Source organism: Sciurus carolinensis, chromosome 12 (genome assembly GCF_902686445.1).
Source record: "Sciurus carolinensis chromosome 12, mSciCar1.2, whole genome shotgun sequence".
Taxonomy (NCBI): Eukaryota; Metazoa; Chordata; class Mammalia; order Rodentia; family Sciuridae; genus Sciurus; species Sciurus carolinensis.
In genome coordinates, this window is record NC_062224.1 from 116,446,077 (window position 1) to 116,473,900 (window position 27,824).

General features: G+C 53.8%; 1 protein-coding gene and 1 long non-coding RNA gene across 4 annotated transcripts in view; both read right to left on the bottom strand.

Moving 5' to 3' along the window:
• Uck2 (uridine-cytidine kinase 2) overlaps positions 1-22,543 on the bottom strand; it is a 61,318-nt gene extending 38,775 nt beyond the window's left edge. The window contains exon 1 of the mRNA XM_047521381.1: positions 22,305-22,543. Coding sequence (XP_047377337.1) covers positions 22,305-22,403 — 99 coding nt within the window. The 5' untranslated portion in view covers positions 22,404-22,543. The remainder of the gene's footprint in view (positions 1-22,304) is intronic.
• A 3,518-nt stretch (positions 22,544-26,061) lies between these two features.
• LOC124961825 (uncharacterized) overlaps positions 26,062-27,824 on the bottom strand; it is a 29,906-nt gene continuing 28,143 nt past the window's right edge. For 2 of the 3 annotated variants that reach the window (XR_007104336.1, XR_007104337.1), the window contains exon 4: positions 26,062-26,921. This is a non-coding gene — a long non-coding RNA (uncharacterized LOC124961825). The remainder of the gene's footprint in view (positions 26,922-27,824) is intronic. The other variant, XR_007104338.1, reaches the window with a different exon arrangement.

Consider the following 27,824-nt stretch of genomic DNA (forward strand, 5'->3'; position numbering starts at 1 on the left):
TCCAGCGACGGTCTGACGGGGAAAAAGCAGCTTTGGAACATCAGGAGACCTAACCCAGGGCTGGAGACTTAGCTCGGTGGCAGAGTGCTTGCCTAGCACCCCAAGGTCCTGAGTTCCGTCCTTGGCCCTGGGGGTGGCGGGATCAAGGAAGATCTAATACGGATGCATTTCTAAGTTAGCAAGGTTCAGCCCGACTCAGGCAGGTGGGTTGAGGGGGCGTGGCTTCCTAATGGCCTCTGGTGATCCTGGCTGGGGAAGGGGGACAAGCAGACCCAACTGGATACCCAGGAAGGAGGCCGACCAATATCCAAGGGCCAGGCACCACCGTCCACCTCTCCCTGCTGCCGCTCCACCCACAGCCGCCTGCACTTCCAAGGGAAGGAACCCACGAGGGGGCACAGAGCACAGCAGGCAGACACGCTTGGCGGCCCGGCCTGTGTGCTGCTGCCCTCCCTCAGGAACCCTCTGCGGGGCTTCAGCCGCAGACAGAACCCCAAGGTGGAGGACAGGCCCGCCCAGAGCAAGCGCTGCGGACTGCACAGCTGGTCAAGCTCAGCGCCCAAGGACCCAAAACCACTGAGGGAGTCCTGAAGGGGAGAGCCTCGCGTTGGGGAGCCAGACATGACTGCTCCCGGGGGGCAGCCCCAGAGCCCCGAGTCCCCAGAAGGCAGCCCCTCCCCATCTGTGGACGCTCAAGGAAAGACGGACATGGCCAGGGCGTGGAGGAAACGAAAGGGCTCCCGGCTGTCCTCCGTACCTAAACCCTGCCTCGTCTCAAGGTAACAAGCACCAGGCAGGAGGGACAGAGAAGAACAGGAACCCTGGTGCGCTCCCACGGGGAAGGCAAGCTCCGGAGGCCGAGCTCCCTCCTGGACCCTGGACGATGAAGACCCTTTCTGCACACTCCTGCCTGAAGGAGCACGGGGACCAAGGGACTCAAGAGGCAGACATGACATGTGGCCTACTTTTTAAATGATAAACATTTGGCATTTTTATGTTTCAGGAAGACAAAAATCAAACATGCCTGGCAAGTGAAGGGTCAGAAACAACAGAAACGTATCTTTCTTATTTTACTTTGCCAATACAGGTGGGCACCAAAAATCACCAAGATGACCTGCCATGTATCAACTCGCTCCCCAGCACCTGAATCCCTCGCTCCCACAGCTAATTAGGTCCCAGATGGAGACATCCCTCACTCACAGGGGTCTCCCAGCCTCGCCTGAACCTCAAAGCCACTCCAGTCTGGTTTTTTTTTTTTTTTTTTTTTTTTTTGGTTGTAGATGGACACAATATCTTCACTCTATTTTTTTTTCAGTTCATATAATTTATTGCAGTTAGCACACAGTTTAAAAATTCACCAACACACCAATAGTACAAAACTAAACAGCATTAAGTTATTCCCCCCTCAGGAAAATAAAACATACTATGATTGTCAAAGCTAGATGTCAGTCTAAGTTTTAGAACAAAGGAAGAATGTGAAACTAAGAAAAGGAAAGAGCAATCACTCACGATGACCACAAAAAGAAAATCTAAAGAAAGTCCGTTTTCTCACAGACATTGTCTTCTCTAAGTTAATAAAAATTATTTTAACATAAACTGTATTTAAAAAAAACTAGAAACTCTTCAAGTAACTAAAGATAATGCTCCAAGGCCATTTTCACAGTTTTTTTTGTTTGTTTGTTTGCTTTAAATGCCATTACAGCCAAATAAACACACATTTGACCAAATATTTCCAATTGTGTGTCCAGCAACACACAATGGAGTTTTCCATTCAGTATCTTAAGCACAAAAATAGGCTATGTTTACAGTAGTTAAGGCGATCAAATTTTAAACAAAAGCAATTAAAAAAAAAAAAGAGGGGGAAAAACAGCAAACGTTTTCCATGCTACTCCCATAGACCTTATTTATAAGTGCAAGACAGGAAAACAAACACTGTGCAAAATGCTTTTGCCAACTCTATTTTTATTGATGTGGAGCTCAGGATTGAACCCAGCACCCTACGCATGCAAGGCAAAGGCTCTACCTCTGAGCCACCACCCAGCCCCACTCCAGTCTTAAAGTTTGTTCCCCATGACCAGCTAGAACGAAAGGGGCAATAGAAAAGCCAGGCCCGCACTGGAGGACCGCCTGGGACAATAGCCTCAAGAGGACATCCTCTCTTTGATGTCTGAGAGACGACTGACCATCCAAGAACCAGGCACGGTGTCCCAGCCATGCCCAGGCAGCTGGGAGACACTTCCAGGGCCAGCTGTCTCCCAGCCCAGTGTCCACACACCCTCCACTCTACCCATGTAGAAGCCTGCCTGTCCTGAGTCCAGCAACAAGAACTGAGCACAACACATGAGATGCTGAAAGGGAGGAAAAGGGGCTGTGGTCTACTGGAACTGGACAGGTGGGTCTGTTGCCGAGGAACTTTAAAACCTGCATCTTCAGGACCACCCTGAAAGGGTCCCTGTGTAATAACTACGGGAGAGAGGGCACACGGAGTAACAGCAGCAGCAACCTTGCCAGCTTGGTTTGGATGCTATCTCTATCAGGGGACCTTCTGGAATATTCAAAGATCTACCAGGTATCCGGGTTGGGCTGAGATCACCCTAAGAACCACACCCGGATTCCAGAAAGGCTAGAGATGCAGAATCAGACTCCAAAAGTTGAAAAAGAAGCTGAGACAAAGAGGCCAAAGATCTGTGCGTGGGGGCAGGCGAGGAGACAAGCCAAGCCTCAGGGAGAGAGCTGCCCTGACCAAGGGGCCTCGCCCACACCTGCCTCTCACTGCCCATGCCTGGGCACCATCGCGGACACCAGGTACACCAGGCCAGCTCCAGTGACAAGACAGATCACAGCAGACAGGACCGGTGCTTCCTTCTCAATGACAGGGCTCGCTGACCAGAAGGCACCTCAAGGCTACTAGAGACTCTTCAGCTCCGCCCATGACAGGTGCCTGCTCAGGGCCCACAGTGGCCTCAGGGTCTCCTCACTATCCCATGCCCTCCAGCCAAATGTCTCGCCTGTTGATCTGGTCAACCTCTGGTACTGGGTGTTGGCGGCCAGGCCCATCTTAGCCGGTGGCGGCCACTTAGAGGCAGGCCTGTGACTTGCCAGCAGCTACTCAGCACTTAGTCAAGGCTTGGTTAAAACTGTGGAGCTGCTGCTTGGGAGGCTGAAGCAGGAGAATCTCAAGTTCAAAGCCAGCCTGGGCAACTTAGCAAGACCTTGTCCCAAAATAAAAATAATAAAAAGGGCTGGGGTGTAGCTCAGTGGCAAAGTGCCCCAGGGTTCAGCCCCCAGTACCCACCCCCCAAAAAAAGAAAGAAAGCGGCGCAGGAATAGAAAGGGACGGGAACGAGAGGGCACTGGGCTGCGGGCCTCCCGTTCCCAGCGGATCCCACACCCTCACTAAGCACTCTCCACGACTGGTCAGGCCTCCCGAGGAGCTCGGGGCCAATGCTGCAAGAACACAGACATGAAGCAGACTCTGCGTCTCTGCCCCGCAGGGTCTTGCCATTTGCGGTCCACACGATAGCTACCCAAGGAGAAAAGCCCACCGCGTCTCCCTGCAGGCCACAGCCCACCGCCTGCCCGCCCCACAGCCACTCGGTCCTGAAGGCCTCAAGCCCAGCCAGGACCCTTCGGGACCGCACCGTTAACCGCAGAGCCAGAGAAGCCTCCTTGGGTTCTGGGTCCCCCGCCCCAGGTCCGCGCCCACCTCTGAGCCAGGTGTGACAAGAGTCGTTAGCCCTGGCAAGTTCCCAGACCAAGGCTCTGCACCACCTGACCTCCTCTGCCTGGCTGTGGCGAACCCTGGGGATCCGTTAAACCACAACTGCCTCTTCCCTCGGCACCCCCACTCTGGGTCAGGGGTACCAAGAAAATCACGGCGGACATTCCAACCCCAGAACCAGCCTGGTCTTCTCCTTGATGGCGCCTGGAAGGAAGCTCTGCTCTCCCTCCTACACTTCACCCTTCGGGTCTGACTTTTCTCAGGCTGGGCTTACTCTGCACCACAGCCAACACGGCGGTCCCACTGGGAGCCTTCCTGTGACCCACCCATCTGCTGAGGTCCCCCAGGCTCCCGGCCCACACACATCTGGTGGGAGTCTTTAAGATTGCCTGTTGGTAGGCGACATTAGTCCAAGGGCAGAAAGAACAGCTAGTATCCAAAAATGACAGAGCTGGGCCTGGTGGCACACACCTGCAACCCAGGAACTTAGGAGGCTGAGGCAGGAGGATTCAAATTTGAAGGCCAGGGCTGGGATTGTGGCTCAGTGGTAGAGTGTTTGCCTAGCACGTGTGAGGCACTGGGTTCGATTCTCAGCACCACATACAAATAAATAAATATTCATCAACAATTAATACAAAAAAATTTTGAAGGCCAGCCTCAGCAAAATAAGAAAGGTTGGGGATGCAGCTCAGTGGCAGAGCACCCCAGGTTCAATCCCCAGTACCACAAAAAATGATGATGATGATGATGATAACAATAATAAAAAGAAGTTTAACCAAAATAATAATAATAATAATAGAGGTTTGACCTCTACAAGTCTTCCTGAGACTCGACTGCTTGCAGGAACCAAGGGGTAGGACGAGCAGCTGGCCCGCACAGCCGAGTCCTCTCAAGATCACCGGCCCGCCGGTCACTGGGTGAGCCAGGAGCGTCCCTACAATCAGGAGACCATGTGAGCAGTGTCGACTGAACCAACGCTCGACACCCTCCACAGAGGCGTGGCAGCACAGCCCCTGTACCCACGGGCGGGCAGCAGCCACGGCGAGCACTGGAAGGTGACAGGGACGCGTGGCGTGTTTTCACGTGAGGACAAATTAAAGGAGAGCTAACGGAGGAGCTGAGTGGCCGTCTCCGGGGAGGAGGGGAAGCGGAGGTCAGCGAGTCCTCATCCATCCTGACTGCCAGCCCTGAGGGCGTCTCCGTCCCCACCACCGTCCCAGGGCCGACACTGCTGCGTGCTGTGCACAGGCGAGGTCTGCACAGTCCTCACAGAGCAGCTATCAACCGGTCCCCGTTTCACAGGCAAGGAGGACACGAGAGCCGAGAGCGGAGGCGGTGCGTCTTCCAGGCCACGTGCCTTCCAAGCTTTCACCAAATGATGAGATTTTGGATGATGTCCGTGCAGACACCACCTGGAAGTAACAACAGCCAGCTAAGAGGCAGTCTCGGCGACGCAGAGGAACCCGTCTGCAGCCCAGCAGCTCAGGAGGCTGAGGCCTGAGCAACTTAGAGACAGTCTGTCGAAAATAAAAAGGGCTAGGGACCGGGTTGAGCACCCCGACTTCAACCCCTGGTCCCCAAAATAAGCAAACAAGGGGGTGTGAGCTCTCTCCACAGCACATGATGCAAAAATCAGGAGGAGACAAGCGTAGGTAGGCGTGGACTCCAACAAGCCCCTGACCGCGGGACCCCTGCGCCGCCCCGAGCAGCAAGCCAGCCTGTCTTCCTGGTTTTATTCCCACCCAGCCCATCTCGGGGGTCAGCAGCACGGCCGCGCACATGGGCACGCTTACTGCTCCTGTTCGGAGCCAGCGTCCAGGCCCCTGGGCCACGGAGGCCAGGAGTATTCCAACACACCTGTCAGAGGAGTGCTCTTGCTGGCCTCGTCCTGGGCCTGGGGTGCAGTGCCCACCCCCGTGAAATGTACACATGCAGCAAATTCCACGTGCAGCTTCAAGACACCAGTGGCCCTTCTGCAGCCCGTCCAAACCCCCAGTCAAACCACAGACCACCTGCCCAGCAGGGACACTGCTGCAGGAGAGAAGAGACGAGACGCAGCCACCTCCAAGATGACTGGTGAGTGACAGCCTCCATCCTCATCAAGCTGGGCACAAGGACAGCCAATGTCGTGGCTTGATGTGCTGTGCCTGCAGGTCCCCGGGCGGAGGCTGGGTCCACCACGAAGCGGCACTGGGAGGTGAGGAGACCTGGCAGAGGTGGGCCCGCGGGAGGCAGTGCGGATGTGGGGGCTGCCCTCAGAAGAGACTCAGGTTGCTCGAGGACCAGGCTGCCCCGAGTGGTGGCATTAAAGGAGCAGTCTGACCCCTGCCTGCTCTCCTGCTTCCTGGCTCTCCACCTGACCTCTCCCTCTCACACCTTCCCACCAAGATTCCAGGGCTGTGAGGCCCTCTCCAGAGACGACACTGATGAGGCTGCTAGACCTTGGACTTTCAGGTTCCAAAACTGTGAGCTAAATAATAAACCCCTTTTCTTTATATATCATCCAGCTTCGGGTATCTTGTCATAGCAACAAAAAACAGACCAATTCAGCTAGTAACAAAAAATTCCAAAAAAGGCATATCCTTGGTTACTCAGGGACATTAACTTCCTTTCTGGTAGATGCCATCTTCTAACAATAATCAACAAAAGATGGATGGCAGGAGCGCTAGGTCCCCAGGACACTACTGATGGAACTGAAATGTTTCCCCAGTCTCAAGAAGACATGTCACAGACGTAAAACAAACTCAGTTCCAGTTCACTGTTCACAGTAAAGACAACATCCTATCTCAAGGGGCACAATCCCCCAGGGAGTCCTGGGGAGAAAAACGTTCTCCTAGAGGGGTAACATTAATGTAAAAAGGACCACATCTGTGCCTAAGTGAATATTCCTAACTGAAAACGCAGAAAACAAGCAAGCTCCTGCAACTGGCCTCTGCGGGTGGTGGCCCAGAGGACACGGGGAAACGTGCAGCACCTGCCCTCCGTCTCCCAGTCCCTGGGATGCTGGCCCTCTGGACATGCTGCCGCCTGTCCCGTCAGCCACCAGCAAACCTTCGGATGGGCCCACATGACTCAGTTCTGACGGCTTCAGTCTGGAGACACCCCAGCAAGAGGCACCCACAGGGATGCCCCCTTCAGATGCCACTGCAAGCAGGCTGGGCTGTGCTGCTGACGGTGGCCACAAACCAGGGGCTCCTCCCTACACAGGAGAGTGGAATCCTTGTACAGCTCACAGAACCCAGGAAGCACTGTCCTGACACACCATTTATCACACAGGACACAGGAGACGGCCAGCTGGAAGACTCGGGGCTCACGGGCATGGGTAGGGGCGGAGCCCCAGCGCTCCCTGTGCACCACCCTCAGGCTCCCGAGCCCTGTGTGGGCTCCTGGGAGGCTCGATGACACAGGCATGGCGACCACATCGTGCTCACTGTGACCAAAGCAAACCTCAGCCCCTCTGCCCTGCCTGGAGCTGAGGGGTGGGGAGTGAAAGTTCCTCCTCATCACCTGCGGACCCCCAGCAATCAACCCTCAAGCAGAGGGAGCCCTCCAGAGTTGCCTTGCTAGAATGGAAGTTGTTCTATCCCTCAGGAAACTCCGAGGGATTCAGGAGTTGTCCCTCACTCAGGAAGCAATGAGGTCTCAGGAGCTCTGTGGTGGGAACTGGGAAGAGGTTCCGAAGGCCAACCTTCAGAGCCAGAGACTCTCCCAGCAGCCCGACGTTGGAGCTGGAGGGGCTGCGCCCGGTGCCAGGGTGGAGTCGGGGTGCTTTTCCTGAGGCAGTACTGCAGGTGTGGGGACTCTGCACCTGGGGTACTCGGTGCCAGGGTGGAGTCGGGGTGCTTTTCCTGAGGCAGTACTGCAGGTGTGGGGACTCTGCACCTGGGGTACTCGGTGCCAGGGTGGAGTCGGGGTGCTTTTCCTGAGGCAGTACTGCAGGTGTGGGGACTCTGCACCTGGGGTACTCGGTGCCAGGGTGGAGTCGGGGTGCTTTTCCTGAGGCAGTACTGCAGGTGTGGGGACTCTGCACCTGGGGTACTCGGTGCCAGGGTGGAGTCGGGGTGCTTTTCCTGAGGCAGTACTGCAGGTGTGGGGACTCTGCACCTGGGGTACTCGGTGCCAGGGTGGAGTCGGGGTGCTTTTCCTGAGGCAGTACTGCAGGTGTGGGGACTCTGCACCTGGGGCACTCGGTGCCAGGGTGGAGTCGGGGTGCTTTTCCTGAGGCAGTACTGCAGGTGTGGGGACTCTGCACCTGGGGCACTCGGTGCCAGGGTGGAGTCAGGGTGCTTTTCCTGAGGCAGTACTGAAGGTGTGGGGACTCTGCACCTGGGGCGCCCGGTGCCAGGGTGGAGTCGGGGTGCTTTTCCTGATGCAGTACTGCAGGTGTGGGGACTCTGCACCTGGGGCGCCCGGTGCCAGGGTGGAGTCGGGGTGCTTTTCCTGAGGCAGTACTGCAGGTGTGGGGACTCTGCATCTGGGGCACTCGGTGCCAGGGTGGAGTCAGGGGTGCTTTTCCTGAGGCAGTACTGGGGTGCCCGGTGCTGGGTCCATGCGGAGGGCTGCCCGGCAGGTGGTGCGTGCAGACCCCGGGCAGGGCGTGTGGCTGCCAGGGTCTGAATTCAGCCCCCGTGCTGGCTCCACCACTCAGGACGCTGCCCCCACCTGTCTGTGCTGCCAGTGGAAAATGGGGATGGTCCTAGTGACGGGCCACCAGGGACTTGGAGAGAGGACCCGGGCTAGGCCTAGAACAGCACCTGGCCCACGGCCAGTGCCGGGCACACCCGCCACCCCAGAAGCACACTGCGGAGGACCAGCCCCCGAACACCGATCATCTCAGGTGCCGGTGCTGGAAGAAAGAAAGAGGAAGCAGAGTGTGTCGGGCACTCCAGGCTGCCAGCACTGTGCAGAGCCCGCCACCTTGGATCAGGAAGAAGTGTGCAAATGTGATAGGAGTCACTCCTTCTGATAAACAGCCTGGGCCACCCCACACCACCTCTGGGCCAAGAGTGCGACAGAACAGGAAGGGCTTCTGCCACAGACCCAGGGTGCGTGCAAGGCTGGCTGTCCCAAGGCCTGCGCGTGCAGCACCCCCATCCTGATGTAAGACAGGGATGAGCCCCTGTGATACAACCCCACATTCCTGTCAAAGACAAAAAAAGTCCCCACACACTCTCCTCCCGTGGAGGAGTGCTGCACACCGAGCCCCAGGGCAGAGAGCAAGGCGGAGCTCGGCCGGCTGGGAGGGTGCACGAGCCAACAGCACGGGCAGCGGGCAGAGGAAGAAACACCCTGGGGAGCCTCGTCTGGGACTGCAGTGGCTGGCACAACACCCACGAGGCCGGGGCACAGCTGGAGGGGCTCTGGGAGGAACAAAGGGGCAGCCCGTCGGGCAGACACAGCCACAGCGCAAAGGCCCGGAGGTGGGCTGCCAGGTTGGTGAGGCCAGGCCTGGCACATGGGGAGTGGCAGCAGGAAAGTAGGAGACTGACCCTCACCCAGCCTGGCTAGGGGGAGATGCGGACCCAGGACCCAAGACAAAGGGGAGCTGCTGAAGGACCCACTCGAGCCACAGGCGTGACCGGTGGTGCACCTTAAAGACCCTCCAGCAGCCCTGTGGGGAACGCTCTGGAGGAGGTCCAGGTGGCAGCTGGGAAATCTGCCACCGGACCGCTATCCAGGCAAGAAAAGATGGACATGGGCAGGGAAGGGAAGTGATTCCATGAGAAACTGAGAACAGACAGACAGCAGCCACAGCCAGGATGAACACAAGGATGTGGAACCCAGGAGCAGCAGTGACCACGGGCACACAGGAGACGTGCTGGAAGCAGCAGGGTCAGGGGTCACAGGACAAACGCAGACCACTGAGTGGAAATGCTCAGTGACAGCAGGCAGATGAGGAAGGACCTGGGCAGGAAATGACCACCAGGTACCAGGAGGGCGCACGGGCAGCTGGAGGCACTCTGAGGCCCAGCGCACCAAGGCAGAGGAGACCACGGTGCCTTCTCTCTGAGAAGGAGAGAGAAGGGCAGAGTCAGCAGCCAGAGAGGGAGCAATGGCTTCCCAGAGGAAAGGCCCTGTGCCAGGAGCGTGGGGCGGGGACTCCTACAGAAGCTCCAGCGCAGCACCAGCCCCGGTCCCTGTCACCCTGCAGCGCGAACCCGCTGCACTGCCTACCCGGTGGCTGGCGCACTTCTCTCAGACTGAGGCCTCCGGACCCAGAGGCTGAGGACACAGGACAGACAAGCTGCAACCAGCACCTGCGGTCTAGAAGTCAGTCAAGGCACAAGAGGGTGGTCGCTCAGCAGACCAGCAACGGCAGAGCTGTTCAGGTCCACGATGCTCACTCAACCCCCTGGGCAGGGACCTGCTGGCGTCTGGCTCTCAGGAGCCGAGCAGGGGCTCTGCTGTTGCCTGCTGTGTCGCAGCCACTCCCCGAGAGCGCAGCACACCCTGCGCACGCCACACCCTCCTCCTGAGTGAAGGAAGCAGAAAGGGCGAGCGTGGCAGAGCCAGTGAGGCGGGATCAGAGGAAGAGCAGACACCGCCAGGCGCCTGCAGGCTGCCCCTTCCACGTGGGCATCTCCCTTCAGGACCAGCTCCTGCAGCCAGACGGCAGGGCCGCAGCCTGGACGCCGGGAGCAGGGTGCGGTGCTGAGGCCTGTGATCCCAGTGACTGAGAAGGCCGAGGCAGGAGGACGGCAGTTCAAGGCCCGCCTTGGCAAGACCATCTCAAAAAGTAAAGTGAAATAAAATAAAAAGGTCTGAAGACGGGGCCCAGGGGTACAGCACCCCTGCGTTCAATCCCCCAGTACCACAAAAAAATGAAAAGGGGCTTTTCCAAAAGTGATATTAACAAACTGGTTTTTCATCCCTAATTAGACATGATAAAACAAGTCAGCTGAAGTCTCTTAAAGAAAAATTCACTGTAACTATAGAAAAAGAGCTAAACTTGTACCAAGAGAATAAGAAACCAAAGATCCCCCTGGAAGAGGGGGCACAGCCTGCTCAGGTATGGGCCTTCCAGGAAAGAACAAAGGGCGCCCCTGGGCATCAGCCTCACCCCAGCGAGAACCCCTCAACTGCTGGGCCCTGGTCACCACCAGGCCCAGCCCTGCATGCCACCAGGGGGCCACCAAAGGCAGATGCGGGACCTGGCTCAGCAGACAAGTGGTAAAGGATGGTGACCACGCTCACAGCACCACATGCCCTATGAAGCTGCTGAGGGTAGTTTGGCACCTTGTCACAAATTTGGAGCAGTCTGGAAGAAAGAGCGGTCAGGCAGGGACACAGGCAGGCTGGGCACGCCCAAGTCCTTCTTTTCCCCACCCCACCGAGCCGAAGAGGCCCCTGCACCCAGAAAGCATCTTCCCAAGAAACCAGAGACACCTCAGGCTTCTACACCATCACTCCAAACAGGCCTGTGACCCCCAGGCCCCAGAACCTCGTCACAGGCCACATCCCCAACACAGCTTCCCACGGCGAGCCGGTCTCCGGATGGCCTCTCCAGAACCACACGGTCGACCCACAGCTCGCTCGGAAGCTGGACCACAGGGCTGGCTGCGCTAGCACTTCCTCCAGAGGAGGAGGAGGGCTGCTCCTCGCCCCCCGCACCGCGCTCCTCGCCCCCCGCACCGCGCTCCTCGCCCCCGCGCCGCGCCCCTCGCCCGCACGCCGCGCCCCTCGCCCCCTCGCCCGCACACCGCGCTCCTCCCACTCCCGACTCTCGCTCTCTATGAAGGAGGAGGGGAAAGCGCAGCCCATGACTAACCAGAGAGCACATGACCCTGTCTTACTCGGGGAGGCAGATGGGGGATAAGCAGGTCGCCAGATACGCTTCACCAGACTGCAAGGCTGAGCCCACCTCCCCATACTCAGACTTCTGGAGAAACTCCAAGTCCCCTCAGTCAACAGACACGCCACACGACAGAAGCACAGCCTCCCTTCTCGGACCGGCGGTCACCCCCACAGCTTCAATAAGCATCCCGCAGATCCCCGCGTACCTGCTGGCAGAGATGCCAACGCGGCAGCCATGCGGATGGCAACAGGCCTTGGGTCCCCAGTTCTGGCCAGAACCACTTACTACCAATCCTAGCACAAGTGTATCCGAGTGAAGCATAATGCTTCTTAACGGAAAGGACTGTGCTTTCGTCAAAACACAGAAGAAGGTTTAAATAGCGTCTCAGGTCTTCACGTCCACGCAGTCTTGTTGACGAAGGCAGAACCGTGATCACCAAACGGAACAACGTGGAACAACGCAGAACCATGCGCACGGCCTGCAGGGTCCCTGGCGCTTCTCCTCAAGGCCTCCCTCACTCCACAAGAACATCCCCTGTGCCCACGGAGCACCAGACCACCAGACCTTCCTGCCACCCCAAAGGTACTCGCACCCTTCCAATTCCAGTCCACCAAGACCCCGGCCAGGGCCACTCAACCTGCCCCAAGCTGAGAGGGCTTTCTCCCAAACATGCAGAGTCCATCCTTCCCCAAGACAGCAAAAGTAATGGTTTTCATTTGAGAAATCCACGCTCGTATTTGAGTTAAAGATCCAGTTCATGTCGACAGCACTTAACTGAATGGAACAGGTGACGACCTGACCTGGTAGGACCTGACAAGAGCTGCTGAAGCACCCTTCTGGCGGATTCTGTAACGTTTAAAACAGACCAGCAGCCTTCTAGCACACTCTGTAATTAACAATGCGCCAGCAACCCTGTCCAGGTGAAGGGACCCTGCGAGGAAGCACCCACACGAAAAGCAAAGGGACAACCATCCACAGCTGTTGGCAGACGAAGCAACCAAGTTTAAATGCCAAAAACTAGTGTCAGAAGATGTAACTAAGCCAGGCACGGCAGCACATGCCTATAATCTCAGAGGCTTGGGAGGCTGAGGCAGGAGGATGGAGAGTTCAAAGTCAGCCTCAGCAACAGTGAGGCGCTAAGCAACTCAGTGAGACCCTCTAAATAAAATACAAAATAGGGCTGGGATGTGGCTCAGTGGTCAAGTGACCCAGAGTTCAATCTCCGGTACCAAAAAAAAAAAAAAAAAAAAAGATGGAACTGAGCAGAGAAGTAATGCATTCTCCAGCCACCACTCAGCACACATTTGCAGACCTACTGTGCACAATTCGAAATGCTGGTCATGAGAAAGAGACCTGAGCAAACACTCAGAGGCAGCAAGAGCAAACCATACTGTTAGCTGTCAAGACAGTTATAACCGAGATCAATGGCAAAAGTTATCTCCTCCCACGAGGGAAGAGATGTCCTGGCAAAACGGACAGACAGCACGAAGACCCACTTAAGGGGCTGTGTGGGCTTTTTGTAAGGACTTTGGCTTTCCCCGGGAGTAGAACATGGAAGTCACTGCAGGGTTTTAAAACAGGCAGGCGGGGGGCTGGGGAGATAGCTCAGTTGGTAGAGTGCTTGCCTTGTAAGCACAAGGCCCTGGGTTCGATCCCCAGCACCCAAAAAAAAAAAAAAACAAATAAGACAGGCAGGCACCAGGCATGGTGGTACACGCCTGTAATCCCAAGGACCTGGAGGCGGATCCAGGAGGATCCCAAGTTTGAGGCTGGCCTCTCAGCAACTTAGCAAGGACCTATCTCAAAATAAAAACTAAAAAGGGCTGGGGACGTGACTCAGTTGTAAAGTGCCCCTGGGTTCAATCCCTAGTACCAAAAATAAAAAAAATAACTGAAGAAAAATAAAACAGGGCAGGGATTTATTCAACTTCCATTTTAACAGGTCACTCTGGCTGCTGTGACGACAGAATATACAGGGTCAGGGTAGCAGAATGACCTGAAGAACCACAACTGTCACAGAGAGACAGAGGTGGCCAGGACAGGGTGAGGCCACAGAGGTGGGAACAGGTGACCATGGCAAGTTGAGGGCAGGGCTAACAAGGAGCTTCAATGGACTGGAGTGCTCAAGGGCCACACCAAAGTTCTAGGCCTAAGCAACCACAAGGAGACCCTGTTGTCATCCGAGTCAGAGGCTGCAGCTTCACCACATCTGAGGGTAAAGTCAAGGGTCAAACACTGGACACGCCGAGACCCCTACAGTATGTGGGTTTGAGAACAGAGTCGTTAACAGCTGGTTACTCAGGAGACTGGAGTACACTCAGCGCCTCCCAGGCCACGCGTTAGCCTCAGGCCACAGTGAGAAACTCAGCAGCTGATCCTCACTGCAGAAGACCAACAGCGAGGCTTGGGGGTGGCACACAGGGGTGACACAGCCAGGTCCCTTTGGGATATCCCAGCAGAGCAGACGAGGGCACCCAGTCACACCAGATGCAAAAGGAAGCCTGGTCAGGCACCAGCTAGGGGAGGAGAGTCAAGAAGACTGGGATCCCAGGCAACAGGCCGGCACCTGCAAAGGCCTGGATGTGAGAGGCAGCACTAGGGTCCCAGGACAAGAGGAAGCTGGCTGCTAGGTGGAAGCATCAAGTGGCAGGGATGTGGACCTTCCAGGACCTTCCAGCCCCACCAAAGCAGCTTCAGGCTGAGCAGCAGCCAGTACAGGCAGCCGGGCGCCAGTGTGAGGAAACAGCACGGGCCCTGGAGGCTGCGACATGCTAAGGGCTGAGGGGCCTCTTCCACGGAAAACCACAGACACCCAGTTAAGTGGGAAAGGAGGGAACCCATGTCCCTAAGTCACCTGAGGGCACGTGAAGATGCCCAGGGTCAGCGTGCGGCCTGGGTGGTGGTGCGGGAATCGGCGGTGGCAGGACCTTCAGCCCTCCCGCAGGGAGTTTCTCCTTTCCCGTCTCCCTCACCACGACCGGGCTTCTCCTGTCTCACACAGCGGCCCTCCACCTGCACCCACGCCAAGGGCCAGCTGAAGTCCAGCGCTGGCCACACCCCTCACGACCGAACCGCTAAGGAACAAGTCACTTCCAGTTTTCTGCTATCGACAAGCTTCGAGGCGGTGAGTGGCCAGTGGCAAATTCATAAAAACTCCCCCGGCCCTGACTCAACCTGGAAAGTTGAGGACTGAGTGGCCTGGTGTAACAAAACTCCGTCCACCCCACTCACATACCCCTGTTAACAGGGCGCCGCAGAGTCCAGTCTGTGCCAATGAAGATTTCCAGAATCATGAAGGAACTGGGGGTGAAGGGTTCCACCATCCCACGGAGACACTTCCCTCAAAATGATAATGTACCCATTTCTCTGAACTTCCGCACATGAGTAAGAGTTGAAATACAATCCAGAGGAAATGAGCACTTGAGAGACTTAAAGAGAACAGGGAGTCGAATTTCAATATATACACATATTTTTGTTGCCTAAGTAGGAAAAAGAACCATCAATAAATAATTCAAGCACAAAAGAAATTAACATTTTGAGGAGAACTGGAATTGAAATATGATTTCAAGGAGTAAGAGTAAAAATGAACATTTCTGACTCAAATAAGAGCCTTTTTTAAGCGTAACAATAGGACAAACTATACTCTGTAGAGCCTGCCAGATGTGTGTAAAAGAGCAAGATGAAACAACTTCTATTTTAAAATGTGAATATTTACAATATACTAGAAATTTGCACCACTTTTTAGTTAAATGACAAAGGAGAAAAGCTGACATCAAAAATCATTTTCTGCCAGGTACAGCAACGCAGGCCTGTTGTCCCGGCGGCTCAGGAGGTTGAGGCAGGAGGAGCACAAGTTCAAAGTCAGCCTCAGCAACTCAGCAAGGCCTTAAGAAACTTAGCAAGACCCTGTCTCAAAATTTAAAAATTAAAAAGGGCTGGGTTGTGGCTCGGTGGTTAGGTGTCCCTGGGTTCAATCCCCAGAACCAAAAATAAATAAACAAACAAATGAATGGACGTCCCCAGGCTGGGAATGTAGCTTGGTAGCAGAGTTGCTTGCCTGGCAGGCACAGGTGGCATGGGGCATGTTTCAAGATTCTCTTAATGGTTATGGGTACAAACACCAGACCAAATAGGCGGCCTTAGCACCCCATCCTACGAGTGCTCCCTAAACAGCCTGAGACCCACCTGCCAAGGCAAAGCTGAAACCCAGACGCCCATCATCACCACCAGGAAGGGCAGCTCTGGGGCCTGGGACCTCCAGAGCATAGGGAAGCCGCCCGAGTGCGGGGCAGGGCAAGAGGGCTGGCGCCCTTGCTCCGCCACGCAGAGGCCAGACCTGGTGCCACCTGCACTCACACACCCCCTGAAGAAGCAGAAGCACGACCACGCCAGCGTCCTAGGCTCCGGCCAGGTGTGCCAGACAGGAGTCTTACCACAAAGCAGGCAGGGCAGGAAGGGGAGGCCAAAGCAGGCAGTTCACAACTGACGCTGTTCTGCAGTTTCAGAGGGTGACCAAGAGAAAATGACGGCTTTTAAAAGGAAAACCCATCAAAAACAACAGGCCATAGAAATGAGCGCGAACAGCCCATTGACAAAGCAAACTTCGTTTCCCCCAGAATTAGCACCCTCTCCCATTGTTCACAATCCACAAAACATACATTTAGAGCGACTGCCCCTCTACCTAGCCCAAGAACTGGTGTGGGGAAGTGAAGAGGCACTGCCCGGAAGCCCAGTGCTGGGGGCTTTCCAAGGTTCTCCCTACCCTTCAGGTCACTGTGTCCAACTGTCCATGGCTGGTTCTTTCATGATCTCGAGCACTTGGGCCGTCCCTGTATGCCTGCTCTGTGGAATGACTCTGGCATGCATGGACTGAAAGCTGATTATTACTCTTGCCAAGCTTGCACCTTTTGTTTTGTCTTTTAAGAAATCCCGTCAGGAATGATGGCGATACCTGTAATCCCAGCAACTCAGGAGGCTGAGGCAGGAGGATTACAAGTTCAAAGTCAACCTCGGCAATTTAACAAGACCCTAGGGAATTTAGTGAGACCCTGTCTCAAAATAAAATACAAAAAAGAGCTGGTGATGTGGTTCACAGGTTAAGTGCCCCTGAGTTCAAATGCTGGTACCAAAAAAAAAAAAAAAAAGGAAAGAAAATTGGTACCAAAAAAAAAAAAAAAAAAAAAAAAGGCCTGGGATTGGTTCAGTGGTTAAGCACCCTGCATTCAATCCCTGGTACAAAAAGAGAAACAGAAATCTTGTCTTTTCCTTTTCAAGTAACCTTTGCAGTTACTTGTTCTCCTATTTTACTTTGGGAGGTGGGGCTGCTGGGGATTGAACCCAGCAAGATCTACCCTGAACCACAACCCTTTGCGTTTTTTATGAGACGGGGCCTCACCAGCTCCCGTGCAGTTGGGATCACAGGCGTACCCCACCACATCCAGCCCCACAGCTCACCTAACAGCAAGTTATGACTAGCTATTGTTTTACATAAGGCCCAAAGAAAATTAAAACATTAGTTACCAAATCATCTGTTAAAAGGCATTTGACAGTATTTCCAGTGTTAAGCAACTTTTGTTGCCAAAAACTATACACTTACCTCTATCTAACCCAATAGAAGCCACAGAAACTTGTAAACACATTTCTAACCTATCTTTAAAATATTCCAAGTGAGGATTTTCACGGTTTAACTACAGCACTTTAGTTTACAGAAACAACTGATAGAGAACAGAAGAAAATGAAAAGTTTCTAGCAGGTTGTTAACACAGTCACTACATAACTGGGGGTGGGACATGGTGATTCAGTGGCCTGCAGCTGACCACCTTCTCTACTGGCCTCTCTTCATGGAGTAACTTTTTCAAATATGACAGTCTCAGAGAGCCAAAAAAACTAAGAAGAACCACAGTCAACCTCACATTGTCACCAAAGTTAGTGTCTGTCACCAAGGTCATCCAGGACTCATCAAGAACCAAACAAAAATTTCAAAAATAAAACATTTTGATCACAAATATTTAAATAAGAATCCAAAGGTTTACACCATTAAAGAGATGTTTCTAGATGTCTCACTGATTATCCTTTTATATCCCCTATTTTTGCATTTCATAATTATATGGGTGATGCTTATATAATTCACATATGCATGAAACTTACAATGAAAGATCAAAGTTTTAATAAGTCAGCTCAATGATAAAACGGTTTAAAAGACCCCTTAGGTACACACGAATGGCGGCCACGCTCAAGTCTTTCTTACTTAAAAAACAGTCGTGTGGAAAAGATTTCAAGACCTTGAGCAGTCTCAATAGCACCATCGAGCGAAAAGGTCAGGTCTTTGGCAATGGAATTCCCAAGTGCAATCTGTCTGCACAAAACCTCAGAAAAGCATGATTTGACAGAGAAACAGCATTGAGCAAAAGAGCCAAACAAATTCTATACTGCACAGTGACCTGGGGTCCGGTGGCCAGATGGGGTCAGTAACAGAAACCACACCTGGGCAGGGTGCAGCTCAGTGGTGGCCTCCCAGGTTCCATTCCCAGTGCTGGGGCTGGGGACTTCAAAGACAAGCAGGCAGGGGCACAGCCAGAGGCAGGGCAGCAGGGGAGGAGCTCCCAGAGGCTGCCCGCCTCCTTGCGAGGCTCCAGGCTCCACTGGGTGTGCGTGGTGCGGGTGCACTGCACCAGACAGAATGCAAGACAGAGCAAACCGCCCGTGTGGACATCCCCGGGCAGGAGGGCTGGGACAGGAGTGGCAGGAGGCAGCAAGGCCAGATCATCCTGGCTCTTCGTGGCCCACGCAGCAATTCAGAGCTGAAAACACATGATACCTGACCAGAAAAACAGCAAGGACAACCCAGTGTCAGGGTCCCAGAGCACTTGGCGGAGGGAGGACAAGGAATAAGCCGCCTGGCTGGGTGGCTGCTACAGTTGCACAGCAGGTGGGGAGCCAAGGTGACAGGGGCCCATGGCACTCTGAAGACTCCCAAGCAGATGCTGACTCACTGGCAAGCTGACCTGCGGCAACAGCTCAGAGGGACTGCCACTCCCTGTGTGCTGTAGGATTCATTCACAGATCACCCTCCCCAAAAACACCCGCAGCCAGCGTCAGGCAGGGGCTCAGAAGGGGAAACCTGACTGCAGTGTGGTCCATCCCAAGTCAAGGACACCTGCCTGTCTCTTCAAAGGGACAGACAGGGACTGAACCCATGGTGCTTAACCACTGAGCCATATCCCCAGTCCTTTTTATTTTGAGACAGGGTCTTGCTAAATTGCTTAGGGCCTCACTAAATTGTTGAAGCTGGCTTTGAACTTGCAATCCTCCTACCTCAGTCTCCCAGTTGCTGGGGTTACAGGTTTGTGGCAAAGAGAAGTTCCTGAGGGAAAAATCGGCCTGACAAGAAAACAGTGTAAGCAGTTCACAACCAGGAAACTCTCAGGACAGCCACTTCCTCCAGTTGTGCTCACTCTTGATTTCCCCTCAACGTTCCCCAAACACCTGAATAGCATTCCAGAGTTTCTACAACACCTAAACTCTGGTGGAGGGGGCGGCAACAAGTAAGGCCCCAGCAAGACCCAGTGTGGTACCTAGGGAAGCAGGACAGAGAAAAGGAAAGGCGATGGAGACAGGGGTGAGGGAGCCGGTGGCTAGACAGGAGCCAGCAAGTGTCAGCAGGCATTCCAACAGATCTGACTGCAGGGAAACAGCCTGGGCCACATGTGGGGGCCACTGCAATTTGCGGGGCACTGCAGTCCCTGACCAGTACTCTGGGCAGGAGGGAGGTGCCCTGGGTTTCCAGAAAAGAGAACAGCCACGGAAGACCTGGAGGCCAACCAGAAGGCTGCTGTTAGCTGGACAAGGGGGAATAACAGGTGACCAGGAGAGGGACTTGCCCGAGTCACAGTTGGACAAACAGGCTGACATTTACACTGGTTTGCTTCTCCGCTTCCAGTGTTCTTGCCTCCTCTAGACCTGTCGTTTTTTGGTTTTTTTTTTTGTTTTTTTTTTTTTTTTGGGGGGGGGTGCAGTACTAGGGACTTGTACACTACCAGGGCTTGCACACTACCAAGCACTCTACCACTGAGCTACATCCCCAGCCCCTTTTACTTTTATATTCATTTATTTTGGTACTAAGGATTGACTCTAGGGATACTCTACCACTGAGCTACATCCCCAGTCCTTTTTTATCTTATTTTGAGACAGGGCCTAAGTTGCTAACGGTCTAAGTTGAGCAAGGCAGCCTTGAACTTGAGATCCTTCTGCCTCAGCCTCTCAAGTTGCTAGAATCACAGGCACGTGCCACCATGCCAGCCCAAGAATCTGGTTTTTAACAAAAGGTCAGAAATGACTTTCTCAATCCACCACAATTATACACGAGTTTTTAACAATGACTGGCCATATCAGCTTAGCAAAGTTACTCTGATGTTCGAATTCATCTTCATCTACAAAACGAACGGGGAAAAAAATGTGATACATGAACTTACAACCACTATTCTTGCCTTCTATGACCAAAATAATTTACTCTGAGATAAAATACTTGTACTCTGGGCAGCCACAACATTGAGACAAATGACAGCCACACAGGAAAACACCTCCTCTCCCTAGAGAGGACCGTTTTTTCTTATAAAGGAGGGGCTGGGATGGGAGAAACACTCAAGATCTCCAATGCCAGGCTACAGGGTGCAAAGCAATCTGCATTTCCATCTCCAACCCAAATTAAGGACCTGTGAAACCCAGTATTCACTAGTAGCCATTCCAAGTAGCCCCTCTCCACGGTGACAGTGAAACCTGTCCAGTCGCCTCCTGCCCGTCAGCCAAACCTTAAACCCAGCGACTTCTGGGACTGGGCACACAAGTCGAGTCCCAGCACTGTCACCGTCTAATTTCAATGTTATTAACTCAAGCCTCGTTTTTCTCGCATATTGGTGACAACGCTGCATGGCAAGATCCTGAGTTTGAGCACCAAAACGGCAAAAAAAAAAAAAAAAAAAAAGGCTCTGAGACCAACTGTTGGATTCAGCTCCTTCCACCTCTAAAACTGTCCCTTTCTGATGATGGCTAAGTCCCTTTTCTTCCAAATTCCTTAATCAGCACCTAGAGAATCAGCTGCTGTTTCCCACTCCTACTGTACCACCATGTACAGAGCTGAGACTTTCAAAGGAGATCCAGCTTGCAGACACTGTCCATCCAAAAAGAGAAAATGCACCAAGAGAGGAATAATAAGATCAAAATACAATTACGGAAATCTACAAGGTGGAATTTTATGAGCCCAATGCACCCCTGGATTTTTTTTAATAACAAGAAAATTATGATCTTAAAAGATGACCAACCATCAAGTGCCCAAAACGCACCAGATGCTTTGAGAACGCGGGAAACGGTCCTTGGAGGAGAGTCCTCCACTCTCCTGGGCGCGCACAGGGGCAGCGGCTACTCCTGGGATAGCTCGCCACCTCCCACTCCTCACAGCTGTCAACTGGAGCAGGTGACGGTGACCTGCAAGGGTGAGGATAGAGTTGTTTCACCTTTCAGGGCCTCAGATTTCACCTGTGGTGATGAGTTATCAGAGAATCACCAAGATCACCGTTTCTCAGTGCTCCACTCCCTACGAGTCAAGCCTCTGCCCCACAGGACTTCAGGTTAATACGAGGACGCCAACAAGCCAGGCACCACGCGAAGCGCTGGGAACACGTCACGGACAAAAGCAGGCGTCCGGCTAAAGAACAGGAAAAGCTCCCCAAGAGGACTGGCATCCAGGTTTTGCTCTGAATTACTAGAAGCACTGGTGAGAACGCGCGTGAACACTTAAAACCAAAAGAACATTCGAGCAGAGGGCAGAGAGCACAAACTTCGGGGACCCACAGCAGGCCAGTTCCTGGCCCCGGGCGCTAGGGACCGACCAACTCCATCAGTAGGAAGTTCCCAGCGCCCGCGGCCCCTGCGCGCCAGGCCGGACCTGGAGCCCAGCGCCGCCAAAATGGAGGAGGGGCCGCCCCGGAGCGGGCCTCGTGGCGCGCGCTCACGGCGCCAAGCGCCTTCCTGCGGCCCGCCTCGCCCGCGCAGGCTGCCTCGCCAGGCCGGCTAGGTGCGCGGCAGGCTCTCCCAGCGGGAAGCAGGAGCCACCCAAAGGCAGTCAGGGAGCAAAGGGAGACCCGCGCGAGGGCTCCACCCTTCTCCACCTGCGGGGAAGCCCGGGGTGACCTGGGCGCCTCTCCTCGCCTTGCGACAAAACAAAGACAACAGGCTCCGGAGGCAGCCCGCTGACCCCTTTCCCCGGATCCCAGGCGCGCACGCCCGCGGGAGCTGGGAGCTAGTACTTCCCCCGAAGCCGGCCGCTCTCGCCCTCGGCCGCCCCCGACGGGCTTCGGGCCGTTCCCGCACACCTACTGGCCCCCTTCCCGGGGAGCCCGGCGGTGCGGGTGGGCGCCCCTCCCGGGCGCCGCGCGCGTCCCCGCCGCCTCACTGCCCTGGGGCCCGCGCCCCGCTCGCCTCGCCAGGCGAGCACGTGCGCAAGGCCGGGCCCGGACGCACTGGGCTGGCGGGGGCGCTTCTGCGAGCCGGGTCCGCAGCCCCGGAGCCGCCACACAATAAGCCTCCGCTCCCCCGCCTCCCCCGGCGGACCCCGGCCACGAGGCGCTGCCGCGGGAGGAGGCGACGCCAGGCGCCAGCCCGCGGTGCTGGCCCGGTGCCCTGGCTCCTGGAGGCCGAGCCCAGCCGGGCCGCGGCGCCGAGCGCGGCCGGGAGCGCAGGGCGAGCCACGCGCTGGCCACAGGCGCGGACGGGTGTGCGGCCCGCGCGCGGTACCTTGCCGCTGGCCGTGCCGCCGCTGACGCCGATCAGGAAGGGCTCGCCGCCGCTGGGCTGCTGGTGGCTCTGCAGGGTCTGCTCGCTGTCCCCGGCCATGGCTCGCGCCGAGGAGCCGCCACTCGCCTGAAGCGCGGTGGGCTCTTCCCGGAGCGGCCGCGCGCCTCCCTCTGCCTGCAGCGGCGGCGGCGTCTACATCCCGGGCCCGGGTCAGCGTGATGCCGCTGCTCCAATCGGGCGGGCGGCGCGCTGCGATTCGCCCGGGCCGAGGCGGCGAGGCGGAGGCCCAGCGCGCGCCCCGCCCGCCGCCCGAGGCCGAGGTGTGAGCCCGGCGCTCCTCCGCTCAGAGCCGGGTCCCCGACGCCCTCCGGCGGACCCGCGGGAAAGAAGCAGGCTGAGCGGGTGCTGGGCAGGCGCCTGCCACCCCTTTAAAGGGATAAAAGGCGAAAGGGACCAATAGACAGATCAAGTAAGGGAAGGAGTGTCCAGGATTGAGAAGCAAAATTAGAACTAGTCGGGAAGATGAAGATGGAACAGTTAATGTCATTTATCCACTATCCGCTAAAATATTTTGTTTAAATAAAACTGGATTTCCCCCCTCCCATTTGCCCAAAATAGTGTGACAGCAGCAGCTTTAGACATTTCCTGTTTGGAAACCCAGGGCTCCATTCTCGCGAGCAGGCCTGTCCTCCTGGTACTCCCAGAGTGGCCTGATTTGAGATGCTTGTTTGGAGAGTGCCCTCCCTGGGACATCAACCCCCTTTCAAACCAGCATCTCAGACCCTAATACTGAGGTTCCTGTGAGTTAGGTTCGTGGGAACACTAAAATAGCAGCGCCGCTTTGAGTCACTAATACCTCCTATTTAACTTGAAAATGCAGTCCGGGATCGTGACTAAGCGCAGCCTCCGCCTCAGGAGTCAGCTTTCTGAGTTCACAACCAGGTCCACTAGCCAATCGATTCATCCGCTGTGCCCCAGTGTTCTCTCTGTTCAGTGGACATAATGCTAATTCCATTCCGGGATTTTTGTGAAGTTTAAATTAGTAGCCTTATGTAAAGTCCTTAGAATACTTCCTGGCAGGTCCAGGCGCTATACTAGTGCTTGAAGAGAAGACTCCTGAAGGGGCCTGGAGAGGGAGCTTTTGCTGGGCACACCTGGAAAGGTACTGTTAGAGGAGGACGCTGCAGCCTCTGCCTCTCTGAATGTAGGACTGGTGGCAAGGATCAGGTGGAGCCTACCGTCTAACAGAACTTAGTCAATAGTGGTTTGTTGTGGTTTTGGGTTTGCAGGGGTTGTTTTGGGTTTTTTTGTTTGTTTCTTTCTTTCTGTTGTTTTTGATGCTGGATATTGAACCCAGGGCTTTACGACTGTGCTACATCCTTGGTCCTTTTTATTTGTGATTTTGACACAAGAGCTTGCTAAATTGCTCAGGTTGCCCTCAAACTTACAGTCCCTCCTGGCTCAACCTCAAGAGTCATTGGGATTACAGGTGTGCACCACCACTCCCAGCAATACTGTGTTCTTTTAAGTTGAAAATAATTTTGAAAATAATTATTAAAGAAAAATTAGAGTAGCAGAGAACACAAATGTTCTTCTCACTTTTGAAATACTTTATGGAACCATCAGTACCAGAATCAGAAGAGCTCGGATAGGATGGGGAGAGTGGCTACCTGGTCCCTAGAAGCAGACTCTTGAGAGATTTACTAGAGATCATCTCACCAAATGGCTCTGGAGTAGATGGGATCTGGCTGGCCATGGAGTGTGCCCCTTCTCCCAAAAGTCTGCAGGAAAGAGACCTAACAATCTTCAAGGACTTTTGCAGAACACTTTATAACCCAACATAAGTCCATTAGAATTTGGAATTTAGCCGGGTGTGGTGGGGCATGCCTGTAATCCCAGCAGCTCAGGAGGCTAAGGTAGGAAGATCAGGAGTTCAAAACCAGTCTCAGCAAAAGCAAGGTGCTAAACAACTCAGTGAGACCCTATCTCCAAATAAAATAAGAAATAGGGCTGGGGATGTGGTTTAGTGGTCAAGTGCCTCTGAGTTCAATCCCCAGTACCAAAAAAAAAATTTGGAGTTTGATGATCTTGGAGCCAAGGATTACAGCCTGGGGATACCGGGTATCTGAGAAGAGAAAGAGGAGGGTAGAGAATGTCATGTCCTCCATCACATACTTTCCTGTCATCCCTATAGCTTTTTTTTTTTTTTTTTTTTTTTTTTGCGGTACTGGGGATCGAACCCAGGGCCTTGTGCTTGCAAGGCAAGCACTCTACCAACTGAGCTATCTCTCCAGCCCTCCTATAGCTTTTTTTTTCCATAATATTTCATCATAAAAATTTTCAAACATAGTTGAAAGATTTTGTCATAAACACTGATATTCCTGCCCCCCAGTCGCTAAATAGCATGGTACTAGACCTGCTCTGTCACATAACTGCTAATCTGCCCATCCTCCATGCATCCAGACGGTACTAGAGTATTTCTTTCCCTTTGTTTCTTTAGTTTTGATTGACTTACTCCACTGGCTTAAACATCCCCTGTCTTTTGTTGTTGTTGTTGTTGTTATCATGTCCCCAATACCTAGAACAGTTTCTGCTCTGTGGTAGGGTCTCAGTAAATACTTGCTGAACAAATGAAGAACACTGTATCTCATTTCCACGTGCCAGGGCCGGCTGCGCAGAAGGCATGCAGGTAGAAGCAGTCTGTGTGTGATTGGTGAATGAATGAATCAATCAATCAACAAATGCAAAGGAGGGGAGATGCACCGACAAGCCAACACCCTCTCATCACTTTGAAAGCCAAGGTGGTGTTCCCTTGACCGTGATTATGTGGATACTAACTCTCATTTTGAATATTCTTCTTTCCTGGCAGCTAAAGTTTGGGTGTGGTCATCCCCACCAAAGTTCATCTTGAAATTTAATTGCCAGTGTAAGTGTTGCAAGATCTTGGGACCTTAGGAGGAAAGAGCTTAGGTCGTGAGGCTCCACCCTCAAAAGGGATTAATGCAGCTCCTGCCAGGGTGGGCCAGAGATGGGCAGTGCACTGCTGTGGAGTGGATTCAGCTTCCTCCGCTCTCTCGCAGGTGTTGCTCTTCCACCTGCACCTCCTCTCCATCTCCGTCTCCATCGCACCCACCATGGTGGTGGCAGCCTGGGGTAAGGCGCTGCCAGAAGCGCAGCAGATGCAGGGGTGTGCTGGGGATGCTTTCGCTGACAGTGTTTTCTCTGGCTTCCATGGTACTGTCTACAAGCTCTAGTGTGTCCATGAGTTAACACCATGAAAGTGATCTGAAAACCATGGGAAGCTTTCTACGTGAGGTAAGATCTGCTCAGCAGAGGACAGCTGGTGCAGTGTGCTCCCTTCCCCTTCCTTCCTTCTCTGCCCCATCCCAAGCGGGGCTTGCCCACATATAGAGAAGTTACTGTCAGCTTAAATTATTAAGCACACTCTCATCACCGTGACCTCAACAAGGACTTCTGCATCTCTGCTCTCTTAAAGCGAGGCAAGCTGCCCACACTATTCCCTGTGCTGTGTCATCCTCTGTTGGGAGCCTGGTCACCAAATCCTATGGCTGGAGATGCTCGGATCACATGGGCCTCCTATAGCAGTCACATTGCGGGTTCTGAATTAAGTGGTTCCACACTGTTCTCCTTCCCCTCCCACCAAGAAAAGGATAGTTTTCATAAAATCCAGAGCTGCAACAGATTCAAAGAAGTACATCCTTTTGGTATCTGTGACTGATTTATTTGTATGCTGGTTTTGTTCAGATCGAGTCCTGGTCCAGCTAACATTCGAGCTGAGTCGGCATGCGAGTGCCGCTCGGCTGCAGCCAAGAACAGTAACTGAGGCGCTGCGGCTGACAGTCCTCGTGTGCCCGTCTCCTCCCCTTACGTAGCCCTAGTTAGGGACCAAACAAGGAACACTGCAGGCTGCACCCGCAGAGATGCCCCAGCAGGTGACGAGTTCTCTATTTGCTTTCTCTTCCCCAACCAGAACAGATGCTATCAGACTTCAGTCCTGAGTTCTCAGTACGGCCTCTCTAGCTTCTTTCTACCTTCAATCCATCAGCTGTTGCTCTGACAGGCCATAAGCACTCTGCTGAAAGATGGCCATAGGATGATGCTCGAGCTATTTCAACACCCAGCTCTGTGACCTACATCAGCCCCGTTGTCGGATGCTAGTAGGCAGCACACTGTCGTGCCGTGTCAGACCAGCAGCAAGAGCGGCTGCGCTGGAAACGCCAGCGCTTGGGCTCCTCCCCGGAAGTGGTGAGTCGGGACACCTGGGGGTGGGGCAAAGCGTTCCAGCCCGGCCCACCGAAGTTTGTGAACCACTGAGGGAGTGCAAAGAAGGAGTGCAAAGACGGACAAGCTCTAGCGGCGAAGCCAAAGTTCACGTCCTTGCTTTGTTACTAACTTTGTAGCCTTTGATAAGTTAATTTCCATGAACCTTCTTTTCTTCAACTGTTCAATGATACCTGGCTGGTAGGATGGTTGGGAAAATAGTGACCGTAGGAGTAGCAGCTGTCAAGTGGCATGTCCCTTCCAGGCTGTTTGTTCTAGCTCTCCATTAGCACATAAGTCCACCACGGAGGGATTAGAATTCCAGAGTAAGAAGACCTAAAAGGCATTTTCCCAAAAAAAAAAAAAAGAAAGAAAGAAAGGAAATGTTCAGGAGGGTGAGGTGGTGCTTGCTGTAATCCCAGGTACTAGCATGAGGGTTCCTTGAGTCCAGGAGTTAAAGACCAGCCCGGGGAACATATGGAGACCCCCTGCCTCCCATAAACACATCTGTATATTTTTTAAAAGGTAATGTCCAACCATAATTAAATAATAAATGTTTGAGAAAATAAATATGTTTAACCTGATTTAAGTATTTTGCAGTGCATACATGTTTCAAACATCAGGTGGATCTCACACATACAACTTCTATGCTTTTATGTATCACTTAAAAAGAGAGAGCAGGTCAGGGTGGCATCTGCCTGTAATCCCAGCAACTAGGGAGACGAGGAAGGATTGCAAATTGGAGGCCAGCCTGGGCAACTTAGACAGACACTGTCTCAAAATTAAAGAATGAAAAGCCTTGGTAATGAAAAGCAGTGGTGAGGCACTGGGTTTGACCCTCAGCACCACATAAAAGTAAATGAATAAAGGTATTGTGCATCTACAACTAACAAAACTGAAAGGACTTGGGGATGTAGTTCAGCGGAAGAGCACGCCTGGATTCAATCCCTAGCACTGCAGAAAAACAGAGAAGCTGGGTGTGGTGGCACATGCCTATGATCCCAGCTACCCAGGAGGCTGAGGTAGTGTGGCCGCAGCCTGGCCCAGTCACCCTGCTTGGATCCCGGATGGCTGGATTCTGCCACTGCCCATGTAAGAAATAGGAAAGAGATGGGTAAAGGAAAAACAAACTTTACACAGTTTGAGCAACTGGGAGAATCTAGTGTGCTTCTCCCCACTGGCCCCACCTAAGCATTTAAACTTCTAGACACAGAAGAGGGTGCTATGCATATGCAGACA